General features: G+C 50.9%; 1 protein-coding gene across 7 annotated transcripts in view; it reads left to right on the top strand.

Annotated features, from left to right (window-relative positions):
• Nucleotides 1–27,423, top strand: part of neo1a (neogenin 1a) — a 134,414-nt gene that overhangs the window by 91,803 nt on the left and 15,188 nt on the right. For 6 of the 7 annotated variants that reach the window (XM_029256140.1, XM_029256145.1, XM_029256146.1 and 3 more), the window contains exons 6-15: nucleotides 6,718–6,872; nucleotides 7,502–7,622; nucleotides 17,624–17,855; nucleotides 18,262–18,416; nucleotides 19,756–19,904; nucleotides 20,837–20,975; nucleotides 21,970–22,019; nucleotides 24,905–25,049; nucleotides 26,377–26,487; nucleotides 27,088–27,282. In XM_029256140.1, coding sequence (XP_029111973.1) covers nucleotides 6,718–6,872; nucleotides 7,502–7,622; nucleotides 17,624–17,855; nucleotides 18,262–18,416; nucleotides 19,756–19,904; nucleotides 20,837–20,975; nucleotides 21,970–22,019; nucleotides 24,905–25,049; nucleotides 26,377–26,487; nucleotides 27,088–27,282 — 1,452 coding nt within the window. The remainder of the gene's footprint in view (nucleotides 1–6,717; nucleotides 6,873–7,501; nucleotides 7,623–17,623; nucleotides 17,856–18,261; nucleotides 18,417–19,755; nucleotides 19,905–20,836; nucleotides 20,976–21,969; nucleotides 22,020–24,904; nucleotides 25,050–26,376; nucleotides 26,488–27,087; nucleotides 27,283–27,423) is intronic. The other variant, XM_029256143.1, reaches the window with a different exon arrangement.

Consider the following 27,423-nt stretch of genomic DNA (forward strand, 5'->3'; position numbering starts at 1 on the left):
CCTACATCTCTGGGAACTGCTGTAGAAGAGCTGGGAAGACATGGCACCGCAATTCCTCATCAAACTTGTAATGGAAAGCAAACCAGCGCCTAGCAAGTATACTCAAACTTCTGACTGGTGGTCAGTGGTTAGATCTCACCGCATAACTATCGCTCTTGTCCCCCATTTGCCGTATTTCTTTAACGCAACGGGCTGCTTTAGGCATGCAGGTGGCGTCGGAGAAGCTACGTTGCAGATATGATTCCGCTGATGTGCGATACATCTTCCTTCTCGTCTCCACTTATCTCTCGCAGAGATGCAGAAGCCTGTTGGAATTTCTTTCATGATGAATTAGAAAGGCACTCTCGGTATCTCCTGACTGCAGCACCAGACGCGATACGTTTACCTCGGCCGCTGGCCAGAGATGTAAAATTTGACTTTCTGCACATATCACTTTTTTTAGTAACGCTGTTTCATTAAAAATGGCTTTGTCATTTTTGCGCCGCTAATGTTTCTCTGCTTGTCCGACTGACGAGACAGCGTGTCACAGATGGATCCGGCTTACATGATGGCGGTCCTGAGCTGGGTTTGCCTGTCCACATCTGGAGGAGGTGTGGTGTTTGTGTCCCCTGCAACACCAGGACCCCGCTAGGCCTGCCTGGTAACACTGCGTGGCGTACGGTGGGCAGAAAGGATGCATGTGGTTCTCGTCTACGGAGGAAACTCAGGGCCCAATAAAAGTTTAATCGCCAGGCTGTGCCAGAGAGTGAAATTTTGATGAGTTCGGTGAGGCCTTGGTCATTCGCCGCTGCCTTTATGGATGGCGGGTTGGGTGGGAGGGCCGCGGTGCTGAGGTTAAATGCGATTTAAAGCCCTATTTTGCATTTGCCTGGAGCGTTTACTGGAAAACCTCATGGAGGGAGATCCAGCCTGTGGAGAAGTGTGTCGGGTTACATGGATTCGACTGGTTTGGACGGAGAACACCAACGGCCCGGTCCAGGAGTGACGTTGCTGGAACCGGCCTCCTCCACCGTAATGAAATGTGCAGCCGCGCTTTTTCCACTCGACGTAGCGGCTTTGCATGTCCTCGTGGACTAACGGTGCAGATCTCCTAATCCCAGTGTCTGTGTGTGAGGCACGTGCTGCTCTCCAGACCCACGTTCTCCCCAAGACGTGCTCCGTCCCTGCGATGCGGCGCAGCCGCGGAGCCTCCGGCACCAACCCCCCAGTCCCACCCTTTCCCCGCCGCCGTGCCATATCCAGTGCTGCGTGACAGAGTGTTACTCAGCAGGTTCCTGGTGCAGCCCTCCGAAGACCGCAGGTGAAGATTTGAGAACCCATTCATCATGCTGTTTTTTTTCCCCCTGTCGTCTTTGCACCCCGAGGGCGATAACTTAAGAGCGTTCGAAGTGTGAGTGGCTGAGCGACCTGCGCCAAATCAGCCTGGACAGCAGCCAACGCCCGACTTGGCAGATCACGCCCGACTAAGCCGGCCAGCCGACGCAGGGGCCGGATTACCAACACGCTTCCCGTGTTTTGCGGAAGCGCCTATTGTTTTATTCATGCGTCAGGAGCTCTGATACAGATGAGACGGCGTCCCGCCATATCGAGAGCCAATAGAACGACGGAGCAAAAATCTTAATTGCATCGCTTGACTGGATGGCAATCAGATTGTACGGCTGACAGCGGAGAGCCTTATCTCATGGACCTGAGCTCACTTAAAGTATGAATATTGATTATATATCGATTGTTTTTGTGTTTACACTGCAGTAACCTCTATCGATTTCCCCTTTTCCTCTGCAAAAATAAATTTAATCTCCCACACTTATTTTTTCTAATGCAAAGATATCAAAGAGATTGGCTGAGCAACGAGCAACAAACGTACCTGCGAGTCTGACTTTGCCTAAGAGTCCTTTCCTTCGTGAGACTTAGACTTCTAACATTGGGAGCTGGATTTTTTTCCGTTTTTTGCTGCACAGGATGTGCCTGTTTTACATAAATTCCCGGGTTTTTGCCACGGTTTAATGTGAACCACATTGCCGAGGTGCCTCTCATTCGCTGTCATCAGTTCCTTTGTCCGGAGGCCAACGCAAAATCAAGTCGGATGATTAAAATGCTGGAACACCTTCATTCCCGCGTGGTTCGTAAATACAAGTCTTTGCGTTTGACGGGTTCCAGGCTGCCGTAAGCAAGGGTTCGTGGTGAACGGGCGGAACGGAGCCCCTGCGAGCCAGCCTTTCCGGCCCGGGGCCCCCGGCGCTCCCCTCTCCGGCAGTCTGGAGCTCGGCCAAAGGGCCCGCTCCCCAGCCGGCCCCTCGTGTCGAACGGGGTAAATCCATCTGTCGGAGAACAAGCTGGCAAATCGGTCTCCGCGGGCTTCCGCCGTTCGCCCTGGACCTCCAGGAAGGTGGCATCTCAAACATTTGACCGCATCACGGTGCAGGCTTTGCAGAGAAATGCCTCGCGTTGGCTCCTTCTGGTGCAAACACAGAGGCGACTGGAGTTCTGTTTGACCCCCATTCTCCCAAATCCAAAGTCTTAAATCACTTAGTCAAAGTGTAATAAAACAGATGTTGCTCGATTATTCGGACAATTGGGTCGTACGTTGCTAAGTCAGAAATGCTCCGAAAATGCCGTTACAAATATTCCCGCTTTGTGTATTTTTCCGTGGAAAAGTTTGCGACTTGACCATTTGTAATCCGAGGTGCCAGCGGGCTTCTCGGTCACTTTTACTTCTCTCCCTGGTATCGGTGAACGGGAGCAGAAGGCCGCCTTGTCGAAAAACAAAGCGCACAGCTACCAGGGGACAGTCTTGAGCAAAGCCGCTTCTTGGCTGTCAAAGTAATGGCGCAGAGGACAGGAAATTATCCCATTATGAAGGGCTGCATTACACACAATGGACGATCCGGGCCCTTCATTTAGTAAATAGAGAAATGAAGTTACAGTCCATAAAAGCTGCCTATTAGGCCCAGAACATTAGGGGCACAATGGAGGACCTTGTTAACCAGCCTGCAAGCTGATGGGACACATTTCCTCCATAAAAAATCTCCTCTATTTACTGTCTGAGGAAGAGCCCAATAAATTGCGCTGAGATTAGCGGCGTCGCCGGTTCTTACGTGGATGTAACATTCATTCTGTTTCAATGCAGTATGTGCTTCGAGCACCCAAGACAACGCATTGCACCGATGCATCAAATAAATGTTTAATGACACAATAGGTAAACGATTTTGTTTTCGTCACACATCGTGTAATCGGGGATTTATTTTGCGTGAAATTCACGTTCAATTGAGCAGGTAAGTGGACACGCGTGTAATTATGGTGCATTAATAAGCAACGTTGGGGATCAGGATGTTTCGGGTGAATAAGGTAGTGAGGAGGCCTCTTCTTCTCCAAGAAGAGGCAGTTCGTCAGCTTCCACACCGGACCCTCTCCACCTCAAGGGGCAGGGTGGGATGCGGCCCACGACATGCTGGTGTGGTCAGTGAGTTCTCCTGGCTCTTCCCGCACCCTCCTCGTGACCGTGCCCTCGTGTTGCTGCCTACTGCTGATATTGATGGCGTTAGAAACTCGGTACAAGAAAGTAATAAGTCAGCAGTCTCTTCTCCTTTTCAGACACTTCCGTGAGCTTGAGCTCCGCAGCAAAGCAACAAAGCGACGGCGGTGCACCCGTTCATGTGGTAACAGTGCAGATCGCAGCGCTGCCGTACCGTCGTTCTGCGCATTGGAGCCTTTGAAAGACACGCTTCCCCTTAGTGCCGTGTTGCTGTGCTTGGGATGAGAGCAAGTTTCGTGTGCAGTTGGGTGGTGCGTGTGTTACTGGGTGGGACGGAGGGCGGTGGGTGTGGAACAAGATGGGCGGCGATGCGTATCTCACTGCGCGAAGGCACGCGGGGCTCTTTGTGAGGGTCCCGATTCTGCTGCTAGGGGATAGTGCGGATGGGGGGGGTGTTCGGGAGCAGGCTGCCGAGGGGCTCGTAAAGCGGATGGAGAGTTGAAGTGCTGAAGTCACCAGAATGGAATTCGCTGCGGTTGCTGGCGAAGAAAACACGGTTCAGAGAAATTCAGCAATCGCAAACAATTTCTCTTTTGGAGTTCTTTCCTACTTGCAAGGGGAAGCCAAAGAAAAGTAAGTTATCATAAAAATAATGAGTGTAATTATGCAAAACTGGGCTGCTGGCCCCCCCGAGGGGTGGTGGCGTGGGCTCCTATTTGGCCGCCGGCGCTGCGGGGCTCGCCGGGAGCCGGCTCGGTCGCCACTCAACGCTCCGCTGATGAATTCCAGCTCTTTCGCGGCGTTGAACCCGCGCCGGATTGGTCTGCGCCACGCTGTGCCTTGATGAGGTGCGCTTTGGCGCTCGCCGTCACTTGCCCCAGATTCAAAATGCAAGGCGTTCCACTTGCTTAGCGCCCCCCAGTGTGTAAGACAATCCTGTTTGCCGCTAGCACTCGGCGCTTCGAGATGCCCAGATGGACGACCTTGCGGTGTCCTTCTCAATAAGACCAGACCGGAGGAGAGGTGTGAGCCAAAGCCTGCTCTTCCACAGCTTCTTTGGGACATAATGGACAGAAGAAATCGATTGCCATCTGTGTACGTTTTAGGGCTTCTGAGCGGCCCCTTGTCCTGCCCTGGTCCTCTTGCGTCCACTCCGTCTCTCTCGACATGCTTCCATGTTTAATAAGGGTTGTGTTTTTACGACCAGCGAAGCAGGGATGGTCTAGACTGCAGCACACTTGATAGATCGATGGTCCACACGAGGAGAGTGATAATGGGTTTCTTTGCTTGTTTTTGAGCTTTTCATTGGTGTTTCCGTAAAATGCTGTTGCGTTTGCAACGGGCCCTCGGCTCAAAATTTAACTGGTCCCGCACGTGGACCGTTACGAGTTACGATGAGATCCGGTAAACAGGCCCGTTTAACTAGGAACCTGGCAGCTCCTTGGATGCCGCTCAGGGGGCCATTAACTGCCTTCGGCCCCTCCCGTCTCCCGACGGGACAGGACCGCAGCACAGCTCGCGTTCGGCGTCGCCGGATGACGGCCCGAGTTGTAGAAGTCAGGCTGGGGTGCTGTCGAGCCGCTCGCGGGCCCACGCGTTCCGCCTCCGCGGCCTCATGGGTCCTGGCAGGCCGGAGTCACGGCTCCCAGGGGCGTCGCCTTCTCCGCTGCGTTTACCGGCCCTTTTCTTTGTTTTGCTGCCCGCTGCCCAGCCGAATGGCTTCAGATTGTTTGAAACTCATTTGGGGTAAATGGTGCGTGTCGGCACCGGGAGCGCAGGGAGCACAGAGAGCAGGATCACCTCCGGCACGAGAAGGAGGAAGGCTGCTGTTAGCACCGTCGCGTTCCTGCTAGCGGCTCCCGTGGCTGCGGTACGAGGGTGGCTGAGCTCTGGCAGCATTCACGCTTGCAACAGGGCCTCCGATGGACTGCAAAGGGCCCCTCCGGTCTGGAAATGTGGCCCCCGGGTTTGCGGACATGAACTCTGAGATGACGCCCTCGACCAACAATGCTGCCCTTCTGAGTGAACGACACTGTGATCCCCTTGCTGGAGGTCGCGGCTCATTCTCATACCCAGAGCAGTAATTACTGCGTTTAGTCATTCCCCACACCGCTAGCTTGGGGGTGGGGGGCACACAAGCATGCTGTTTATCTAAAGATTAAATAGTTTCAGTAATTACACGAAGGAAAATAATTTGGACCGGTCTTATCTTCATTCATGAAAGGGTTTGCATCTGCGGCGCGGAGGAGAGCGCCGGGTGCGAGTGCGTTACGCAGGCGGGGTTTCCATGAGCTTCAGTGCCACAAAAGTGCAGCTAAACGCAGGAAGTGATGCCAAGTGGGCACTTTTCTCCTGTTTGTGCCCCATTTTGTGCTACTCGAGTTGTGCTGATGGAGTCGGAATCCCAGTGTGTCCGGTGGCAATTTTTGCCATAATGGGAGATGACCACGTAAGAACAGAATAAGGGTGACGGGACAAAGGGTTGGAGACGCTGCCTTTGTGCCTGGAGGCCACGGCTTTCGATCCCAATTCCTGCTGTAGTACCCTTCAGACAGGTACTTACCATCAAGTGACACAGTAAAAATGACCCTCTGTCTAAAATATGTAAATAATTGTTGGTAGCAAGTCACTTTGGAGAGAAGCGTCCGCTGAATGTAAATTAGTCAGTTTCAGAAGCTGGGTGTCTGTGCCGAGAATCGATTGCAGAGACTGCAGTTGGGATATGATGTGGAAAGAATGAAACTGTTGGAATCCACACCAAAGGCACCGTCCTTAGAGGGGATTGCCGGTCGAGTGGACGAGTATTGCCACGATATTTCAGCTTTCTGTTTCGAAGACTTGTTTAGACTGCAGAACCAGTGAAATGTGTGAATCTACCTGGACAAATTGGGCTATACGTATGTGGGACAAAGTGGACAGAAGAGTGAAAGCAAAGTAGCACACAAGTATCCTACATCCCTGGGAACTGCTGCAGAAAACTGTTGTTAAAAACACGGCACCTTTTTTCTTCATCAGACTTGTTAGTTGAATGATTTATAGGAAAACTAGTTTTTTAGTAAGTATACTCAGCCTGTTAAACACAGCAAATATACAGTACTAATTAACCGGCTTAATGGCCGATGCCCCCGCGATCTGAAATAAAAGTGAGCTTTGGAGGCGTTACCATGCTCATGCACGCACGTCTTTCTGATGACGTATTGCTTTGAGGCCAGAAGAGCTATGACGACGTGTTCTGTGTCTTTCAGCCCCTCCTCGCTTCCTGAAGAAGCCATCCAACCTTTACGCCCGGGAATCCATGGATATCGTCTTCGAGTGTGAGGTCACCGGTTCCCCGCCCCCTACGGTCAAGTGGGTGAAAAACGGAGATGCCGTCATACCCAGCGACTACTTCAGAATCGTCGTAAGTCCTTTCCGTAGGTTGGTGCTTTGGTGAAAGTCATTAAGGTGTGAAGCAAGGTTGTACCCTTGAGCCAGCATACCGCCCCCTGCTGGACCGTGCTCAGAACTGAAGCGAACTCGTGAAACGCACGTGGGAATCACGAGGGATCGAGCAGCGGCTTCCACAAGACAGTCAGTGGTTTGCTTGACTAATTAGCGTACTCCCGCGTTTGACCTTTCTCGGCTCCGGCGGATTCAGCGGATATTGCGATAATTACCACGGTGCAGCATTGCAGGCCCGTGATGGATGAGTTTGTAGTAACCCCTTCCTGTCCTCCTCTGGGCCTTACCACCAGCGTACAGGAGAGGGGACACCCTGAGATTACACACAGAACAAAGATGTATCTCTGAAGCTCCCAGGCTTTGTTTTTTCTACAGGCAATGGGAAGGTTCGCGTAGTCAACGTGTCGTATTAGGTCGAAGGTTTTGTTTTAATTTTGTATTCTCTCTTCTGGACAAGGTGGTTCTGAGGGAGCAGGGCTCTCCTCTCCCTGCAGGTAGTATGATCTGTCTGGTGGCGGAAGGCTGCAGGTGATCGAAAGAAGCATAACGGCCCCGTGTCGTGTTGCCCTCCTACCCTCAATTCCACAGAAGGAGCACAACCTGCAGGTGCTGGGCCTCGTCAAGTCGGACGAGGGCTTCTACCAGTGCATGGCCGAGAACGACGCGGGGAACGTGCAGGCCGGCGCGCAGCTCGTCATCCTGGAGCACGGTACGCACCACAGCCCTCGCTCCGCACCACGTCGGTCCTGTCGCTGGTCTGCTTTTCAGGTCTGCTCCTTCAAGGAATCGCAATGTACCAAAAACACGGACTTCGTGTCTCGCAGCAGGAATGGACTTGAGTGACTTTAGATTTCAGTAGAATCAAGTGAACTTGAAAAATGACTTAAGGTTATTTAAAAATATATGACAGACTTTTATGAGACCGGGTGGATCCCAGAGGCCGCTAGCCGGAAGGAGCCTCTGTAAGATTGGAGAAAATTGCAGTTAAGGTTCATTTTCGCTGCGGAACTTGATACGGTTTGCTTACAGGATCTCTACAAATCACTTTAACAAGTCCTAGGGAATGTGAGAGACACAACAGGCTTTATATGTGTCTTTTTAAAATGCCACTGGATGGAATTGAAACCAGTCATGTTGCCACTGCCTTCTAAAAACACACTGACACATTGCAGCGGAATCGGTAGGTGCGTATTTCATGAATAAGGTTCCTGAACAAAGCATGCTGGGAGAAATGGTATAAACGGGATGCTTGTCACCCGTCGGCGCTCCCCGTGACCGATGGCTCCGCAGCTGGCTGGCGCGATCCGGAGCCCGTTTCCCAAGACGCGTCTCTCTCACGTGCGGCCGAGCCGTCGGCAAGCACCTGTCTGGCTGCTGATTTCCAGTCGCGCACGAATGTGCAGACGGTTCGAGCGCACGGCTTTTTCCGCATTAGCTGCCGCCTCTCCCACCCAGCAGCTGCCCAACTGCAACTCTCGCATCTGTCTTGCGCTGGGATCTCGGCTAATGACGGGATCCAGGTCTCTGCTTTCACAGTCAAATTTCCATTCATCGCTCTGAAGTGGCTTTTCAATTAAACCGTCGCTCGCTTGTGTCATAAATGGCCCATTATTTACCCCTTTCAGTGCTAATAGGTTGCAATCTGTGGTCCTTGCGAGCATACCAATAAAACAAGATGAAAATTGTCATTTTGGGGGGTTAATTTCCGCTCTTTCCTCCTCCTCTTACTCAGAAACATTTTCAGTTGAAGCCATATGGTGGGAAGAGTGAGTTTAGATTGCAGGAAACACCCCCGATGGTTCATACGCAGTTTGGGCTGTGAAGTAGTTGTGCTGACGCTAGGTTTGGTTCTCCCTCTGTCAGGGATGTGAGGTGCCATCTGTCCCCCTCTCCACTGTAGCCACCTGTCCAGTGCTGGTGTCCACTGTGCCCAGCCTGCCTCCCCTCCGTCCCGCCGGCTGTCTCCTGTTGGCACGGCCGGACAACAGGACCCACATCCGGCCCTCGCCCCTCCGGCTGGGTGCCCCCCCCCATTGTCCCATTGGAGTCCTGTTCCTTCTCCTCCCTCGTGGTCCATTTGAGCAGCTGAGGGCAATCTGTGCCTCACATGTTGGGGATGATGAGGGAGGGGAAGGGGCGTGAGCAGACCTGGCCGAACCCGAGCAGAGTGTCCTTCGGACTCCTCGCCAGCACTGTCGTTATACGCAAGGTCCTCACCAACCCTGACCGGTTGTCTTCTACACACCGAAAGGTGGAGGGGGTCGTTTCCTTTTCCCATCGGCATCCCCATCGGTCGAACCCCTTCCCTGTGGTGTGGGATCGCACGGTAATTCACCGCAGTGAGGCACACAGTGTGTCTGTCAGGAGTTGGTCACTCTTTGTTGTTAATTTTTCCTTCAGTTTCAGTGCTGCCTGCGGAGGAAAGTTTCTGACGAATGTGGCACGTTTTTCCCAAGATGTACGAACCTGTATTCTTTGAAGAACAAGTCCATTTGATAGAGAGCGAAGCAGTTCCAGTTATTGAGGAATATGATGTTAAAAGACACTGACAGAATTGAAAGGCAGTTTTGTGATGACTCGATATGCGAGTCGGAGGCTATCTATACACACCTGTGGGGACAGCAGTGGCGGTCACAGCGTACCTTCTTTTACACTGATCACGTTTATGTGCGTCACGTGAAATTTCTTCTCCCCCTTTTTTGGTTGGGACAGGAAGAATTTAGCGCACACTTCATACAGTTGCGCACAGCAATCTGCCTTCACCTGCCTGTGAAATACCTCACATTATTCCCAGCAGCTCTTTATTTGCGAATACCTGGAACACAAGTGCCGTACTTCTGAGGGTAATTATGCTCCTGTGAAGAAAGCGTGGTTTTTTTTTTTTTCCCCTTCTCCAGCCTTTGGAAGCGCAAAGGGATTGCAGCAAGCTTTCGGCTCTTTTGTTATTGCTGTGTTTGTGCGCCTGGCAGAAAAGAAGAATGAAAGTAATAAACACAGATAACAATGGGGGAAATTAGTCCGACTCTGCGTGCTTTGATGCTAAAGGGAAAATTAGATGAGCTCTGTTTTCAAATTGAAAGTGGACATATTGATGTATTAATTTTAATTTTTGCTCAGGGACACATTGCATTGCTGGATTGAGGTGCACATTGACATGCTTAGAGCACTGAAGCACATGTGGGTTCTCTGGTTCGCTGAAGGTGGGAGGACTCCGTGGGAGGACTCCATTCCCTCTCCATTCCACCTCCGTTCCTCCTCCACTCTGATTTTCTGTGAGCGTTATCATCCAAGTATGTAGTCGGTGTGTCGGATGGAGCAGCGGGATAACAACACTGGTTTATATGTAGATTAGCCCCCCATCGCTACCCTGAGGCCAGAAATGGGGAGAGCGCGGTGGCTCAGCAGGTAGTACCGGTGCCCCGCCCTCCTGGGCGGTGGGTTCAGATTTGGGTTTGAATCCTGCGTAGTTGGTGTGTACTTGCATTTTCTCCTCGTGTGCTTCCTCCTCTTCCGTCCCATTCTCCAAAGACTTGTGCGTTTCTGTTTTAGGAAGCACATTTCTCTTAGTGACGTACAGCTCAGGGTAAACATACAGTACTGTGCAAAAGTTTTAGGCACTTGGGGAAAAAAGCTGTAACGTGAGAATGATTCCAGAAATAATGCACTTCATTAATAAACTTCCTGCGAGGCTCAGTAACCATCCATCGTCGTCAAGCGCTTGTCCCGAGGACGACCGCCTTGTGTCTTGTTGCTCTACTCGCTCTTAGCATAGTGTAAGATCTGAGCGTTAAACTGCCACATCTGACAAAACCTCACGCTTTCAGTATGGTTGTCCCTCGCCCAGTTTTATTGCCTTTATGCAGCTCTTTCTGCTTCAGTTCATCGGTGTGCCGTACAAAGACCTCAAGTTCTGTATTTGGAAAGTGCTTTATTACTATTTTACTTTCTTTCCTTAACGACATACAAAACCCTTCCTGTAACACTGTAACTTTTTGCAAAAGGAATGCTTGGAAATATAAAATCTGATCTTTCCCACTGACACTAATGCAGAAGACATTAAATAACCGTGTAAAACAAATATTTTTGTGAAACATCTAAGTGCCCGAGACTTCTGCACAGTACTATATATAAAGATATACATGATTATTGAAGCACAGCTTGTTTGCTCAATACAGCTGTTGTCAGGGTGCACATATTACCGCGGCCGCCTTTTGAAGTGACAAATGAGTGGGGAAAATAGATCCAAAAAAAAGAGAAAAAGTAGCAGGCGGTGAGGGACTAAGTCGTGGAGGTTTTAGGAACTCAGGAGGAAAGTGTCTCTGAAAGAGATGCGTTTTGATATCCTTCTTGAATGCTGGAGAGGATTCAGATCTCTGATCCTGGATCAGGAGCTGGGTACAAGTACATTTACATTGATTCATTTAGCTGATGCTTTTCTCCAAAGTGACTTGCAATGTAACGTTACAACTATTTACCCATTTATATAGCTGGGTAATTTTACTGGAGCAATTTAGGGTAAGTACCTCGCTCAAGCGTACAACAACTGGAGGTGGGGATCAAACCTGTGACCTTTGGATCCAACGGCAGCAGTTCTAACCACTACACTAGTAGGGAGGAAAATTACCCAGCTGTGTAAATAAGTGAACACTTGTAAGTAGATTAACATTGTAAGCTCCTTTGGAGAAGTGTTAGATAAATGTAAGAATGCGCACAGCGGTCAGGAGAGCCCACTATGGACCGTGTTCCGGGTCCACTTCACTTCCAGCCTGTTTCTCACACCCACGGTGAACAGCGCTGTGTCTATTTAAGCAGCGCTTCCTCGAGCTCCTTTGTTGTACAGGCACTGACTTCATGACCTGATTAATACCTGATCGTTGCAGTGTGATGTCTGCGTGTCTGGGCTCCAGTCATGTGAAGGTATGAAGGCACTCACTCAGTGCGCCTGAGACATGGAGCGCTCTCTCTCCCTCGATTTTCCTCGCTGTTCCTCGCTGTCCTGCGGCGCCCAGGGACCCGCACGTCCACGGGGGGCGCGCCGCTGCTGCTAGCCCCTCCCCCATCACCCCGGGGCACCAGTTAATTAGAAATGTTAACGGCGCGAGGCCGTGTGTTCCGTTTATGGGAGTCTCTCCGAGCACCAGGCTGGAAACCCTAATCACCTGTTTTTACTCTGCCGTAAAAGCGACAGGAAGCGAGGAACGCCGCCTGTGCCTATAAATTATACGTTTAATTAATTATTGATTGTATTAATTAGGGCCCGCATTGATTGTTGGTAGCAGGAAAGGAGGCCACGTTCCCTACGCGGTCTCTCGCTCGTCTTTGGCAATGTGGCGTCCTTATTAAAGGACAGTTTGTCCCAGGAAGGAGCAGGACAGCAATGAGGAACGCGCCGTCCCCATCAGAGCCGCTGTTAATTGGCCGGAGTAGCGTTCACCAGGATGGGGCGGCAGTGCCCGTTTTGATCGTGGCAGGTCAAGCGTAAGCGCTCATTACTCTCATCTGCGCACAGGACAATGATATGGATGTTTCTGCGGTGCGGCCGTCGCATTGTAGAGGACCGTCGTGCGCAGCCACTCGAACTCTGCCTTCGGGAGGACGTCGAGGAAGAGGCCCGATGAATTAACCGGAGTATAAATAATTTAGCGTCTTCCAGGGAGAAGCACTGGAACTACTTCTGAGGGATTGCGTAATCCCAGCAATGGCGGCGCCTCGTTGAAGCTGTGGGATCGCCGCCACAGGGACCCGTGCTGCACGCGTTTTATGCTGCGTGAGATGATGTAAATGAGGGGAAAGCTGGTGTACGGAGAGCAGAGTTGAGTGTCTGTCTACGTTACATTTACATTAATTTAGCAGATGCTTTACTATACTAAGTGTCCACCCATTACTCACCCAAGGTGACTTACGCTGCTAATACACTACACTACTTAACAATGAGTTCCTCATCTATACATCAGTGAAACACACCTCTCTGTCACTCACACACACTATGGGGGACTTAGTCACCAATCCACCTGAACAGCATGTCTTTGGACGGTGGGTGGAAACCAGAGCACTTGGAGGAAACTCACGCAGACATGGATAGAACATACAAACTCTACGCAGCCTGAGTGGGGATCAAACCCATGTCCTCTTGCACCACCAGCTGCTGTGAGATAGTAGTGCTACGCACCGGGAGATGGCAGCGCTGCTCGCTGCGCCCCCGTGCCGCCCAGTAGGATGAAAGGACCGGAAGTGGCTCTGGTGGAGCTCAAGACGATGGGGTGGATGGGCGTCCGTTGAGCCGAAATGTAGCGTGACGCCACCGCTTGGGCTCCGGTGCTCACCTGCGCCTTTTTCGGCAACGGCCCCGATCCCCCTCGTGTGGCGCGGCTGTGTCTGCGGCCCCTTTCTTCCAAAGAAACTTTTCTGAGCAGAGTTTTCCGCGAGGTCACGTGGAGAGTTACCGCGATTCCGGCGTCATCGTTCCTCCATAAGTTACCCTGACCCAGTTTCCCAGCGGAACAAACTTCCCGGCGTTGCACTTCGAGATAAAGAGCTGCTAAACTGCATTTGTTACCTCCAGCTTCAAAGAGTTTTATGTGTTCTTGCCAAGGATCTCCAGCACGACTCTCTGATAATTGCCTTTTGCAGACAAAAGCCAATATGATGCTGTAGATACAGGAGTCTCCTGTAGCGGCGGCGTTATCAGTTGAAAAAGTAGCTGCTCGCAAGTTCGGAACTCATAGCAGACATTTCGTGGGGTGTGTGGATTTACTCTTCATCCTGAGCATCGCTTACGGTCATCGTTTGTCCCCGTCCCTCCTGTTGATGTGATGCACTCTTTGCATTGTTCGCTGACGTTGTAAGTTGCTAAAGGAACAAATGTAAATGTAACGTTTTGTGGTTGTTCGTTCATTCATTCAGCTGGTGCTGTTCTCGAGAGCAGCTTCGTTTTGGGTTCGTGCGCTAAACCCCTTTTATACGGCTGGGAAACTTCTACTGTGTCAATCGGGGGTACGTACCATGTTCGAGGGCACAACAGCACGAGGGGTTTGAACAATTCGTGCTCTTCAGCTCCCTGTTTTCAAGCTCATTTGTGCACAAACCCATTTGTGTTTTTTTATGATCACGTAAATGATGAGTGCAGATTTCATGTTTGTGTTAAGTCTTTTTCCTTTGCACTTATTCTAACTTCAGGGAGAAGTGAGTCGCTCAGCGGTTGGAGCCATTGTCTTACTGTCTGAACGTCCTGGGTTTCAGTTCCTGGTCAAAATGTGTGTGTGTATATGTGTAATACACAAACATATGTAATAATTATATGTAAGAATGTGTACCTCATCTCTTGACTATTTCGGGTCTCTGTTTCCTCCACAGCCACTATTTAAATGAACATCTGTCGCTCAAAAGGACCCTTGATGTTGCTTTAGCACAATCAGCTCCTTATGTTCCCAGGCGTCGTTTCTCACTCATCCTCACTCGTCATGCCCATTGACCACCGAAGCTCCTTTCCGGTGTATTCTGTCGCCGCGGAAACCATTGAGCGGTATGAAATAAGAGTTTCTGCCTGCTTGCAGTAAATGGGGCTGGAAAGTTGGTCTCTTGGAGCAAAAATCTCTGCTGCTAATATTCAGCGAGTCAGGGGGATTGTGTAACTCGGAGAGAGATCCTTAATGTTGCTTCCCTCCCAAAGCACTCGTCTCGCTTTCTAAATATGCGCCTTTCATTCGACATCAAGAACTTCTCTCGCTGTTAGAACCTGACAGATTTCTCAATAGAGGGTGTCACTTCGCTCAGTGAGTTTCCTGTAGTCTCCGCTTGGGGGTCCGCTGCTGTTCGTAGAGCCGTTTGTCACGACGTGATTAATCTGGAACATTCTTTGTGTGGATGGCCCTTCTCCTTCACCGGAGGATTATGGGAAAGGCATATGCTAGGACAATAGTAGGAGACGCCGTGAGACAGCAGCTTTTCCGCAGCTTGGCTCGGTAACCGTGCGGCCTGAGGCCATGCCACACTGTTCGGGTGATGGCCACTCTGTCTCCGTCCATGTTTGAGGTGCACAGGTCTTGATGGCGTAAAGGCCCGCATCACCAGCCCAGCGCGAGCGCGTCCACGCTGAGAAGTGTGACGGGGCCGGTCGGGTCCCTGGAGTCCATCGGGTCATCAGACCAAAATGGGAAAACATGTAAGAGGTCACGTGGGGCGCATCGGCTAAGAGAGGCTAGAATACGGTATGGGAGGGGGTCAGTCGTTCATCTCCCCGAGGCTCCGTGCTTTATTCGCTAAACACGGAGTCTTCGCTCGGGGTGATGCTGCGGTGACTCCCTGAAGCTCCTTTCAGCCTCGTAAGATCCGCTCGACTGCAGCGAGGATGGGGGGTGGTCACCAGGAGGAGCTTCGGGAGGCTGCTGCTCGGGATCCGTGCCTGGTTTAGGGGCAAGATGTACGGAGGGACATCGGAGCGCCGGCAGCCGGCGTCCGGTTTCGGCCCCGTTAGCGGTTAAAGGTTTGGTTGAGGGAGAGCGTCGAAGCCTTCTGTGCCGGAAAGGCGGCTGCGATACTACATTTATAACTGCTGCCCACACCGTTCCTCTCACCTCTCTTCATTCTGGTAGCCCAGAGAGTGGTATTTGCCCCCCCACCCCCCTTCCTGGTTCTTCACAGTTGCTCCGCTTGCTTGAATGCATACTTAATTTAAATTAATTTGAATAGTAATATGTGGCATTGCTTTGGGGAAAACATATTAGAAATGGAAAACTACTGTAGGATTCCCATTAATACCGTTTATTATTTCACTGGAAATTGACGCATTGAATTTTAACTTTACACTTCAAGCAAACTACAACTATACTTAATGTGTATTTTTTGCTGATAAACTTAATAATTAAAAGTATAATCTATTATTAATATGTGGGAAAGGCTAGTCTGGAGACCATGATCAATAAACAGGTTTTTATAATCACGGGTTATGTTTTCATCACTGGAAAAGTATGTAATGTGTGAAGCCTGGTGGTGTGTACTGCTCAGTTGTGCTGTTAATAAGAGTTTTTGCATCAGCAATTTCTCCATATCAATGTACTGCAGCCTGTGCCCACTATAAATACCAGTCTTGAGCTGGAGATGAGCTATAAAGCAGCTTTCTCTCTTCTCTACCTGTGCTGCTGTTCTCCTGTTCAGGAAGGTCTTTCTGTAAAGACATCAGGGTGCTTTTCACAGGGTCTTTCGGGGCTAACAGGTAATTATATCCACTAAGAAATATATCCCCACACACACACACACCATCAAAAACGGCTCTTCCGGTATACAGTCACAGTGGTCTGGTACCTATCCAGGAAGCGCAGGGTGTGAGCCAGGGTCACAAGTCTATCACTGGACGATGACGCACACCTTTGGACTCTGGGAGAAAACCAGAGCACCTGGGGGAAACGCCTGAACCTAGAGCCCCGGAGCGGCGAGGCACCGGCACCGGCACCGCCATGCCTCCCGCATCCAGCAGTACGTGTCCATGTGTGTTATTTTGTACCGTTTGGCTGACCCTGCGTCCATTTACTCAGCTGGGGGCTGTAGGACCCCGTGTGTTTGCTATTTTAGTACTCTTTGTTTGTATCTCTGGCATGACTGCTGGTCACCTTCGCTCTCATGCATGATGGGTCCGTGCGGAGGTGAGACCCGGCTTGGGCATCTCGCTGTGGTTCGGAGGTCGGCGCAGAGTGTCCCGCTGAGCCCAGCCATGGTGTGTTGCACTGAAATAGTTTAAATAAATGTTAATTTTCTTTCTTTCTTTAAACATTAAAATTACAAAACAGCGATTCTTCCAAAAAACATTTTTAATGATCAAAAACGGAACGTAGTCCGTAGTCTTGACACGGAATTCGTGTGAGAGGAGCGACGGGATGGAGCGAGAGACACGTCTTGAGGCCACGGAGGCGGGTTTTAGTGGCAGCCGTGCGCCGATGGGCTGAGAGTGTGTACTTTTACTCTCTCGAAGAACTGGTGAATACAAAAAATACATATATTCCCCGTAAGTAAATCTGTCCGCACATTCGCTTAAGTGCAGCACATTTCTCCTGCCTATAATGTGCTCTTTCCAACAAAGTGACACAGAGTGCTGAATCAGCTGCGCACACACACACAAATATTCGAGCGTACAGGGTTCATGCCGAAGGTGAAACACGTCCATCCTTTAGACTGCATGCTGAACGGCGGAGTGGAATATTTACGAACCTGTGCTGGCGATGACGAAGTCGCTGTGGAAATAAGGCGGGGTGCTGGGTTGGGTTCGAGGGTGCGCTAAATGAGCGGCGTTGTCTGAATTGCCCCTTCTGCCATGTCGTGACGTGTGTTATGAGAATACACCCCTCCCCCCCCCCCCCCCCCCCCCCCCCCCCCCTTGGCCAGCGTCCTGTTTCTGTGAAGGTCCCACCGACACCCATCGTCTCGTCCCTTACAGCTGGTTTTGCATGTCGTCCTGCTCTTCCAAAGGCTTTTTTTTTTTTTTTTTTTTTTTTTTTTTTTTTTTTTTTTTGTCTTCGCGTGGTTATTTCATTGTGATCTCGGTGTTTTTCTTTTTCTGTTGTGGCTGCAGTTTTGTTACGTTACGTGTTTTTCTTTCCCCCTTTGTTTTCCTTTGTTTCGCTTTCCTCTCTGTGCATATTTTTTTGTTTTTGCCCCTTCCTGCCCCTGCTCGCCCTCCTCTCCGGCTCTCCCCCTCCCCCCACTTCCTCTGCACCCAAGATGTTGCCATGCCCACTCTCCCGTCCACCTCACTGACCAGTGCCACTGCTGACCGTGTAACGCCAGGCTCCGGCAGCGGAGGAGGAGGCGGTCCTACGCCTTCCGCCCCCCGCGACGTCGTGGCATCGCTCGTCTCCACCCGCTTCATCAAGCTGACGTGGCGCCTGCCGGCCGAGCCCCACGGCGACAATATCGCCTACTCCGTGTTCTACGGCCTGGAGGGCACCGCCAGGTCAGAGTGTGCGCGTGGCGCTCTGCTCCTCGACTGCCTTTGTCTTTGCCACGTGCCCCGCCAGGTGGCGCTGTGCAGTGCTCGCGCTGTCGCCTTGACGCGGGTTCAAATGCCCCCTCCTGCTGTAGTAATCTCGATGAAGGCACTTACCCTGAATTACTACAGTAACAATTACCCCGCTGTGTAAATGGCTGGAAAAACTAACTGTACGTTTATTTTGGAGGAAACTGTCCCATAAATGAATAGACAGTATCAATTAATAATGAATAATTAATAAGCTAACAGTGATTTAAGTATTTTACCTTCTTGAAGCAGTACTGCAGTAAGCACCCTTCTTTCAGGTTGACTAGTGTAAACACAGCCTTGTCGAACCCTGAAGCTGGACTCAGTTTCTGTCCCGTTCCAGGGAGCGCACGGTCAACACGACCCGCCCCGGAGAACTGCAGGTCACCATCCAGAACCTGATGCCGGACACCAAGTACGTGTTCCGTGTGGTTGCGCACAACCGCAACGGCCTGGGGGAGAGCTCCACCCCGCTGCGGGTGGCCACTCAGGCTGAAGGTGAGGCCCGTCCTCTGGCTCGCACCCCACCGCGCCGCTTCCTGACCGTTCCTGCAGTCACACGCTGCTGTGCAGCGTGTGGGGGGGAGAAGCAGCTTAGTACGGAGTGATACAGACACATGTAGTGACCATCTTTTCTGGTTTGTCAGTCACATGGTAGGAGCAGTAGGTGGCGTAGCGGTTAGAGCTGTCGCACTGTACTCCACGGAGCTGGGGTTCGACTCCCCACTCCTGCTGTAGTACCCTTGATCAAGGTACGTACTTTGAAATGATACAGTAAAAATTACCCAGTTGTACAAACAGGTAAATAATTAGCTTGAAGCTCAAGCTTTTTGAGTCTCATTGTGGACAAAGGTGTTGCTATATTAATAAACAATAAGCAGAAGTGCCGCTTCATGAGTGCACTGAGGATGTTTTGGTACTAAGTGCGTCCTCCACCACTCTGATGTGTAACGCTACAGTGCCGCTGAAGTAATACAGCATTACTGAAAATGCAGAAGCAGATGGCGTGAACCGGAACCGTACGCTAAATTCATTCAATCATCTGAGCTTCGTGCAGGTGTCGGTGCCGTGGAAGAAAAAGATGGGTCCGAGGCGTAACTCGATGCGACTAAGCTTCGGTGGGCCTCGGGGCAGGGAGGGGGTGCCAAGTTGGCGGTGAATTCGTAACCGGGCCTGAACACCTGATGCGTGGCGCTGCGTTGTCAGCTGCCGTCTGAGCCGCTAATTGAATGTAAAGATTCATGACCCTGGTGAGCAAACGGGAGCCGAGCACCGTAAACCCGCTCCGTAACCCTCCCTGCTCTGCAGTCCACCGCGAATTGAATTAATGCCTCGGCCGAACGTCGTCTAGAAAGCAGGCGAGCGTCTGCCCCCCTGGATGCGCGCGTTTCCTGTAAGTCTCTGGAAAGGACCTTAATACGGCCTTTGCAAAGCTGAAGATCTCTTAATTTGCGCAACTCGGTTAGACTTAGCCGTGCAGTTTTGCAGAAAGAAAACCATTAGCTGTGGACGGGCAGGCGGCGCAGTGTGGTGCCGCTCGCTGCGATCCGTTCCCGACCGCTGAGCTTGGGAGCCGCCTTGTAATAATGGATCAATCAGTGCCTCCTGAGAGTGCCCCGTGGGACATTAGCTCCTAGACAGAAATCAAGATTGATAAGACAATTATGAGGACATTAGCATCATATATTTAAAATTCAGATGATTTAGCAACAGCTTTTGGCCGCCGTCGTGTCTCTCTGCCACGATTCACAGGAAGCTCTTTAGTCAGAGAGTTATTAGGGGATACGGCGCATCTGTCTGGGGCAGTAAAGGTCTCCTCTGTCCCTTGACCTTCTAGTCCAAGTGCCGGGGCCAGCACCAGGTCTCCAGGCCGTGTCCGCTTCCCCGACCTCCATCACGGTCAGCTGGGAGGTTCCGTTGATGGGCAACGGTGAGATCCAGAATTACAAGCTCTACTACATGGAGAAGGGCATGGACACTGAACAGGTGAGGCTGTGTGCTCGGGGGTCCCAGGTCAGCAAAGGGTTGCGATGACTGTGTTTCAGGTGTTAGAGAAGAAATAGAAGAGATGACCTGAAACCAGCACTTTTGGACCATTCTGGTCCCTTTTGGGCCACCCAAGCAAAACCACGTAGCACATCAAGTAGCGCTGGTGCCCCACAGTGCTGTGGGTTTGAATGCAGCTCGGTCTGTGTGGCGTTTGCACGTTTTCCCCGTGTGGGTAAAGTGGACAGTAACCTTCTGTACCCTCCCGTCTTGGACCACACGCGTGGCCGCCAAGAGTCCACTTCAGCTGGAAGGCACTAACCTCAAAACCCTAGGTGAGACAACAGAGAAGAAGCAGCGTGTCTCCACCCTCCGTGTCTAGTGGACACCATGCCATGGGATGGAGTGCAGACAGACATTTGTTGCTGAAGTGAAATGAAGGAGCACCACCGAGCTGCCGGCCGTTCACGTCACGTCACGTCCCTTCGCCCTCAATAAGACGAAGCTATGTGGCGATAAAGAGTGCTTAATATGATAATGGATGAAATGTCAAGGAAAAATGGAGCAATAATGTCTCAGGCTCCCTGGGGGGAAGGTTTCAAGGGGCAGGAAACAGGGAGCAGGGATCAGAGAGTAATTGACTTTGTACATGCAAAGTGGTGGGGGTGCAGTATTCGCGAACTTCCATGGCATCTTGGGAATTGGAGAGGTGGGTGCACAAACATAGCCTAAATAATTCAGGAGAAATTAATAGATTCGGGTGGGCGCGGTCACATGTGTAATGTGGCAGAGGACAAGCTCGCTGGCGGGAACATCTAATGGGCCTTTAAGTGCCGTCCTGCACGTCCGCAGCGAAAGCGCATCCTCAGCGGAGGGATGTTTTCACAGAAGTGCTCATGCGGGCTTCCTCTGTGTCTCCCTTCCCCCGACAGGACATCGACGTGGGGGGTCTCTCCTACACCTTGACCGGGCTCAAGAAGTTCACGGAGTACAGCTTCCGGGTGGTGGCGTACAACCGGCACGGACCGGGGGTGTCCACGGACGACGTGGCTGCGCAGACGCTGTCGGACGGTGGGGTGGCCGAAGGCCTTTCGGAGAGCGGTCGCGCTTGTGGGACTCGTGGGCGAGGAACGTTGGCAAAAAGTTTCAGTGTCTCCTCTCCCTGTGCGTTCGTCATAGATACGCGATGGTTCTCTTTCGCGCCTTATTTTGCGAGATGACAACCTCTGATGTGATTTCCTGAAAGTGAGAGAGATGCAGAGGATTGGGGGCTGTGCGAACACAAGATGCTGTCCCAGATAAGCTTCAAGACCTATTAAACGACATCCTTATCTTATTGTCTAAATGGGTACGAGAATTTGCGGGAAGCCTCATTATTTTTTATGAGGACCCCCCCCCCCCCCCCATATCGAACCGCCGCACGACCGCTCCCCATTCGTTCTCCCGGAGTGACAAGATTGGTTTTCTCTCTCTGATGATGGAGTATCAGGTTTTGGTTCAGAGGCTGCTGTCAGATCTCAGATAACTTGAGGGCACAAAGACAGACGAGAGTGGTGGGGGGAGGCGGGCAGCGCACGCCGGTGATACGCCGCTCAAACACTTGGCTGATCCGGTGCCACTCATCTTTATCAGTTTTGCAGGGGGAACGAAAGGAGTGTAAACAGTTTAATGAGGGAAATCTTTATTAATCAGCGGCCTTGACAGGCAGCCGCCAGCTGCTGTGGCGTCGCGATGGAGCCGCATGGCTCTCTGCGCATGGCCCCACACGCACGGGACCGTCGTTCGCGCACATCGCACACCTTTTCTTAAACTTAGCCGTGAACCCACACGATGAACATATCGGTACTATCAATTCTTACCGAATGTTGCAGGTGAGGTAAAATGCGGTGACTTAGCGGAAGGGAAGGTGGATGTGGGCTGGCGCTCTGCTTGCTCTCTGATTCACACACCTGTAATTAAGATGCAAGTGTCGCACTTTACTAACCACATTTATTGACATGTCTGGGCTTCTCTGTGTTTGAGAGTCACTCATCTCCCTGCTATATTTATGTTCTGAACCCCTCAGTTCCAAGTGCTCCACCTCAGAACCTGACCCTGGAGGTACAGAACTCAAAGGTAAGATTTGTTTAGATATTCTCAGCTAATACTCTGGTAAACAGTACTGGTGAAGCGGTTGGCACACGTCTGTGTTCCTATATTATTTATTCACGAATTTTTCCAATGGTTTTCGCCAGTGATACAGATTGTAAGCTTTGGGTTCGGCGCGTGGTTATAGCTTCCACCTTCAGATCAGAAGGCCACAGGTTTGAATCCCATTCAGTGCTGTAGTACTCATGATAAATGTATTTACCCTAAATTGCTCCAGTAAAAATGACCCAGCTGTTATAACGAAGGGAAACAACTGTAAGTAGATCAACACTGTAATTCACTTAGGAGAAAAGCATCAGCTAAGTGAATTAATGTAAGTAAAGTTTGTACACTTAGGGTGCTTACAGTTGTTTACTTGTTTATACAGCTATGTGTTTTTTTACTGCATGAATTCGGGCCAAGTACTGTGATCAAGGGTACTATAGTAGGAATGGGAACCTGGACCCGAGATCTTCGGCTGCAAGGCGGTGGCTCTAACTGCTACGCCACCTGCTGCCCTGTTGTGAGTAGTACAGTGTCCAGAGGCAGCTTCCGTAACAGCAGCACATCAATCTCTCACTGTCACCGACACACACTCATACACACAAGCCCACAGTACAGTGGTCAGTACCTCAAGTCGTTGTGTTATCAATTATCATGCTTTAAGTCCATCTCAGGTCTCCAGTGGCTGTCAAAGCGCTTTCTCTCCTCGCGTTTTGTTCCTCCGGTTTTGTTAATGACCCCACCGGCCCCTCTTCTCACACCAGTGCTGGGTGGAGGATGGAGCGCAGGCGTCTGACAGCAGATATTGAGAATTATTCTCACAGCGCATGGCGGGAGCGGCGCCGGTCAAATATCGACTGCGGTGTTATAGCCAATATTGTGTTGGACGCAGAAGATAACTTGTGGTCATTTCCTCTGCTGCTTTCATCGGGAAGCGATGGCCAGGTGGCCTGAGAAGGTCTCGGTTTCTCTCCTTTGCAGCGTGGAAGGGTGCAGAGATTCTCATGGACGTCCAGATTTTTTCTACCACTTCGTGTAATGTCAGGCGTAAATAATTTTTGAATATGCAGTGTACATTTTAGTACCTTTTGAGTCAAATCTGGTGGTGCAGTGGTCCAAGCGCCTGCATTGCACTTGAAGGACCTGGGTTCAAATCCCCTTTCCCGCTGTAGTACCTGTTACCAAGGTAGCGGTGTTGTCCACGGTGACCCTGTGGATAGTTTTCCTCAACTGCGATTGGTCTTCACCCAGACGGCGAGTCACTGATAAAGGTGCGCCCAAAAGCGAAGTTATTGTCTCCATCCATCGCAGTGCTGGTCTTCCTGTTTTGCACTGACCTTCGGCCTTGCCCAGCATTCGTACGTTTCTCCGCATGATGTGTCTAAAGTATGAAAGTTGTAGCTTCATCATTTCAGCTGCGAGGGCGAATCTAGGTTTGACCATCTGCAGTAGCGATGGATTTGTTTTTCGGGCAGCATGAAGAGTTCAGTTCTTCATCTGACCCAGTATTTAACCCACTAACATGGTGTTGTCCTACACTGACTAATTCCCCACCTCTGTAAATGGGTAAGTTATTTTATGTAACTTGGTATGCAATCCTCATTAAAAATTGCTTTTGAGGGAAGCTGCAAGGATTGATAATAAATAATCGGTGTATAGTTTATTGAGCTTTATGTTTACAGAGTATCCCAAAGCATTTTCATGTTGGCTTTTTGTTCATGTGATACTCTGAATACATTCTGTCATCATATTTCCCATCCAGCTCCCCTTTTCGCAAGTCTTAAAAAAGCAATTAAATTCAGTTTTCTCAGATTGGGGGAAAATGCTAAATACTTAATGGGTTAATCTGGAAAGGGGGACAGGAATGGAAATAAAGTAATTGCTCACAGTTATGGCAGATTTAATAAGTTGTATTCCCATGGTGTGGGAAGGTGGTAGATACCATTAATTATATCCTCTCCTGCACTGCAGCTCCTGCCCGCCTGCCCCTCCGCCCAACACCCACAATGCACGGTCAGACGCACCACTAAAGGCCGTCTTCCATTTATTAATTACGCCTGCAGGGAGCGCTGTCTGCACCAGGCTGGCCCCAGCAGTGTTATTTGTTGTTCATTTATTTACTTATGCCCACTTTTACGGCTCCCGCGGTGCTCTTTGTTAGCGTCACCCAAATAAACACGTGTCCCCGTTATGAGAACACGGGTCGTGGTAATGGAAACACCGAGGGGGGTGTGGCAGTGCGCGGTTTCATTGGCCACTGCCACCTCGACCTGTAACTCTCATTGGCTGGGGAGAGGCCAGGCTCTACCTGGTCCTTGGCGAATCTCGGGGATTAGGCATGCGTGCAGCGTGAACAGACGGACTGCCAAAACAAAGGACGTTCTGTCCTTTTCCTCCCTGTGCTGCTGGATTTGCCGTTTTGCAAAAGTTTATAGTGTTGTGGAATGAGCTGGTTTGTTTGGATACGCTTCCAGTGAGTCGGGTTCCCCCTACATCACTTTTTTGTTGACGTTTGTCATTTAGCAGACATTTTCCTCCAAAGCGACGTGCAGTTCAGGGTAAACAGAAATGCATCGTCTGCAGATGAAGAGCTTTAACATTTCACACGTGACTGTATTTAGAACTGATGAGAGGTAAGGATCATCAGGAAAGGTGATGTGATGCAAACTGATGCAGACAGGAAAGCAGGAGAGAAGTGAGTCTGAAAGGTGTGGGTTTTGATAACCTTTAGTGCTGGAGGGGATTCAGCCGTTCTGAGGGACACAGGGAACTCTTCATCTAGATTTGATCATTCATTCTGGTTAGCTGGGGAACACCAGTTCGGTAGGGTCTCCATCCCAAATGTCCTGTTTTTTCTTCTACCCTCTAAGAGCATCATGGTGAGGTGGCAACCCCCACCGCCAGGCACCCACAATGGGGAGATCATCAGCTACAAGATCCGCTACAGGAAGGGGCTGAGGAAGAGCGAGGCGACCGAGATCACGGCCGGTACGCAGCTCTTCCAGCTCATTGACGGTGAGTGTCCGCGTGCCCGTCGGTTGTGGTGCTGTTCAGGGCTTCGTTTTCACCGGGACTGAGCTTCCACGCTGCAGGTCACCCTACACACACACACACACACACACAGCCACACACTCCTGCGCTGGTGTCGGAAGTGAGCAGTACAGTTTTCGAACGAGAGAACTCGGTCCAATTTTAATTGCCGTTCCTGCAAATTTTGTCTCTATCACGCTGTGTCTGGCATCAAAGAGAATATGCGCCCAACAGTTGACTCATTATATTTTGTTCAAAAAACAGAGATGTTTGTTTGTTCAAAGCCATTTAGCCCGTAGAGCCTCGTGTTTTCTTTAGTGGTCGCCATGGGGACGCCGAAGAGGGGAAATGGCCGATTTGCATCACAAACAGAAGCCAGTAGTCACATTTCCATTGACTGCGTGAAGAATCGCGGCCACTTCGCCTCATCTGAAGACCTTCTCGAGGGCTTTGAGTTTGCAAAGGGGCCTCTGGAAGGATCCGAACTGGTGGATGTTTCCGATTTTGGATCTCGCCAGGGTTTGTGCCGTTTAGCTATCAAAGCCATGTGTGAGATCTGCCGCGCGCCACTCGTTTCCTTTGCGGTGGCGTCTTGATCAATTACCGTCAATTAATCTGTTTTAAGTAGAAGTTACATTGCTCTGATCTTTTTTGAAGCTCCATCTCCTGACAGAATAGCAGATTTCTTCCTCGCTCGCATGAATATTATAAGAAAGGAGTGTCCTTTCGCAGGGTTGCCGTCTGAAAAATTTATCGAAAGCGCGCACAGCGATGGCAGACGTGCGAAGAAGCGAGTGATGAGCCAGCATCGGTGCCGGGGCCTCGCGGAGAGACGTATTTATTGATGACCCTTGCGGTCGAAGGGATCCGACGATCGCCGCCTCGTCGGATTGCGAGGACGGCGGCGTACGTTGGAACGGCGCTGCGGTTTAGCGCTCTTTACAGAGGAGCTTCTTACTCTTGACTCTCATTAAAAAGAAAAGGGGGACCCGCTTGTGTTCCTGGAGCATGTCCCACCGCCTGTGTCGGGGCCCAAACGTGGGATGTCACCCTTTCAAAGTCAATTTTTCAGTGGGTTCGTTAGACAGACGATTCATTTTCACCGGCAACCAAAATGGGAATCAATAAAAAGGACTAAGGAGTCACAAGTGTTGCACGTGCACATTCGAGTTTTTCTCATTAGTGTTGCTTTTCATTTTTCTGACTCCTGTGCGATTAGTGATGTAACGAGCGTTTGGTGCTGCAGTGATCACAGAGACGAATGTTTTTTCACTGGAAAACTTAATGGAGCTGGGTGCGCTTTGTTCCGCAGGTCTGGAGCGCGGGACCGAGTACGCGTTCCGGGTGTTGGCCATGACGGTGAACGGCACAGGCCCTGCCACCGACTGGCTCACTGCGGAGACCTTTAAGAGTGACCTGGACGGTAAGTCCCTGGTGGACGCGGTGCTGACGTTTCAGTCCGGGATATTTGTCAGAGCAGCAGAGCAGCGTTTTCCAAAAAAAAAGAGAAAAGGAAAAAAAAAAAAAAAGCGTAAGACTGAACCAGTCAGTCGCTTTCACCAGCACTCCTGTGTCTGCAGATGCCAAAAGATCCAAAAACAGAGAGAACTTACGAAACGTAAGTCTTGAGCAAATGCAGCGCTATGTTTTCATTGTGTTTTCTTAGAAAACACCAAAATGTCAGATACGTGGTTCAGGCGAAGCGCTGAGCTCTGATTTGCGGCGCCCGTGCGGCTGCCGCAAAGATTTAGTGGCTGTTAACGTACACAGATGTTTACTCGGAAATGCCTTTCGCGCTCGGAACGCAGCGTTACCAGGCAGCCTTTCCCTCCTTATATATATATCTATCCGTGGACCTCTGGGTCACCCTGTAATGCGAGATGGCGCAGGGCAGAGGCTTTGGGCGCAGGAAACGTCTAGCTTTGCTAAGGGGGTGTCGTTCTAATGCTCCACCGCCCAGGAGATGTCATTTTCATACTCTCCCGTGTGTGTGTGTGTGTGTGTGTGTGTGTTCGCACTTCAGAGACACGTGTGCCGGACATGCCCAGCTCGCTGCAGGTGCGACCCCTGGTCAACAGCATCGTGGTGAGCTGGACCCCCCCGGAGAACCAGGACATCGTGGTGCGCGGCTACACCATCGGCTACGGCATCGGCAGCCCGCACGCTCAGACCATCAAGGTGGACCACAAGCAGCGCTACTACAGCATCGAGAACCTGGGTGAGGGAGGATAGGGGACGCCTCTCGTGGACGCGTGGGGATGCTCGCGGGTCCCGGTTCTCGCCGTTCCCCAGGGCTAAGGGAGGGGGCGCCACAATAGCCCCTGGCAAACTTCCGCAGAGAGAACACTGACGGGGAACA

Source organism: Scleropages formosus, chromosome 11, assembly GCF_900964775.1.
Source record: "Scleropages formosus chromosome 11, fSclFor1.1, whole genome shotgun sequence".
Lineage (NCBI taxonomy): Eukaryota > Metazoa > Chordata > Actinopteri > Osteoglossiformes > Osteoglossidae > Scleropages > Scleropages formosus.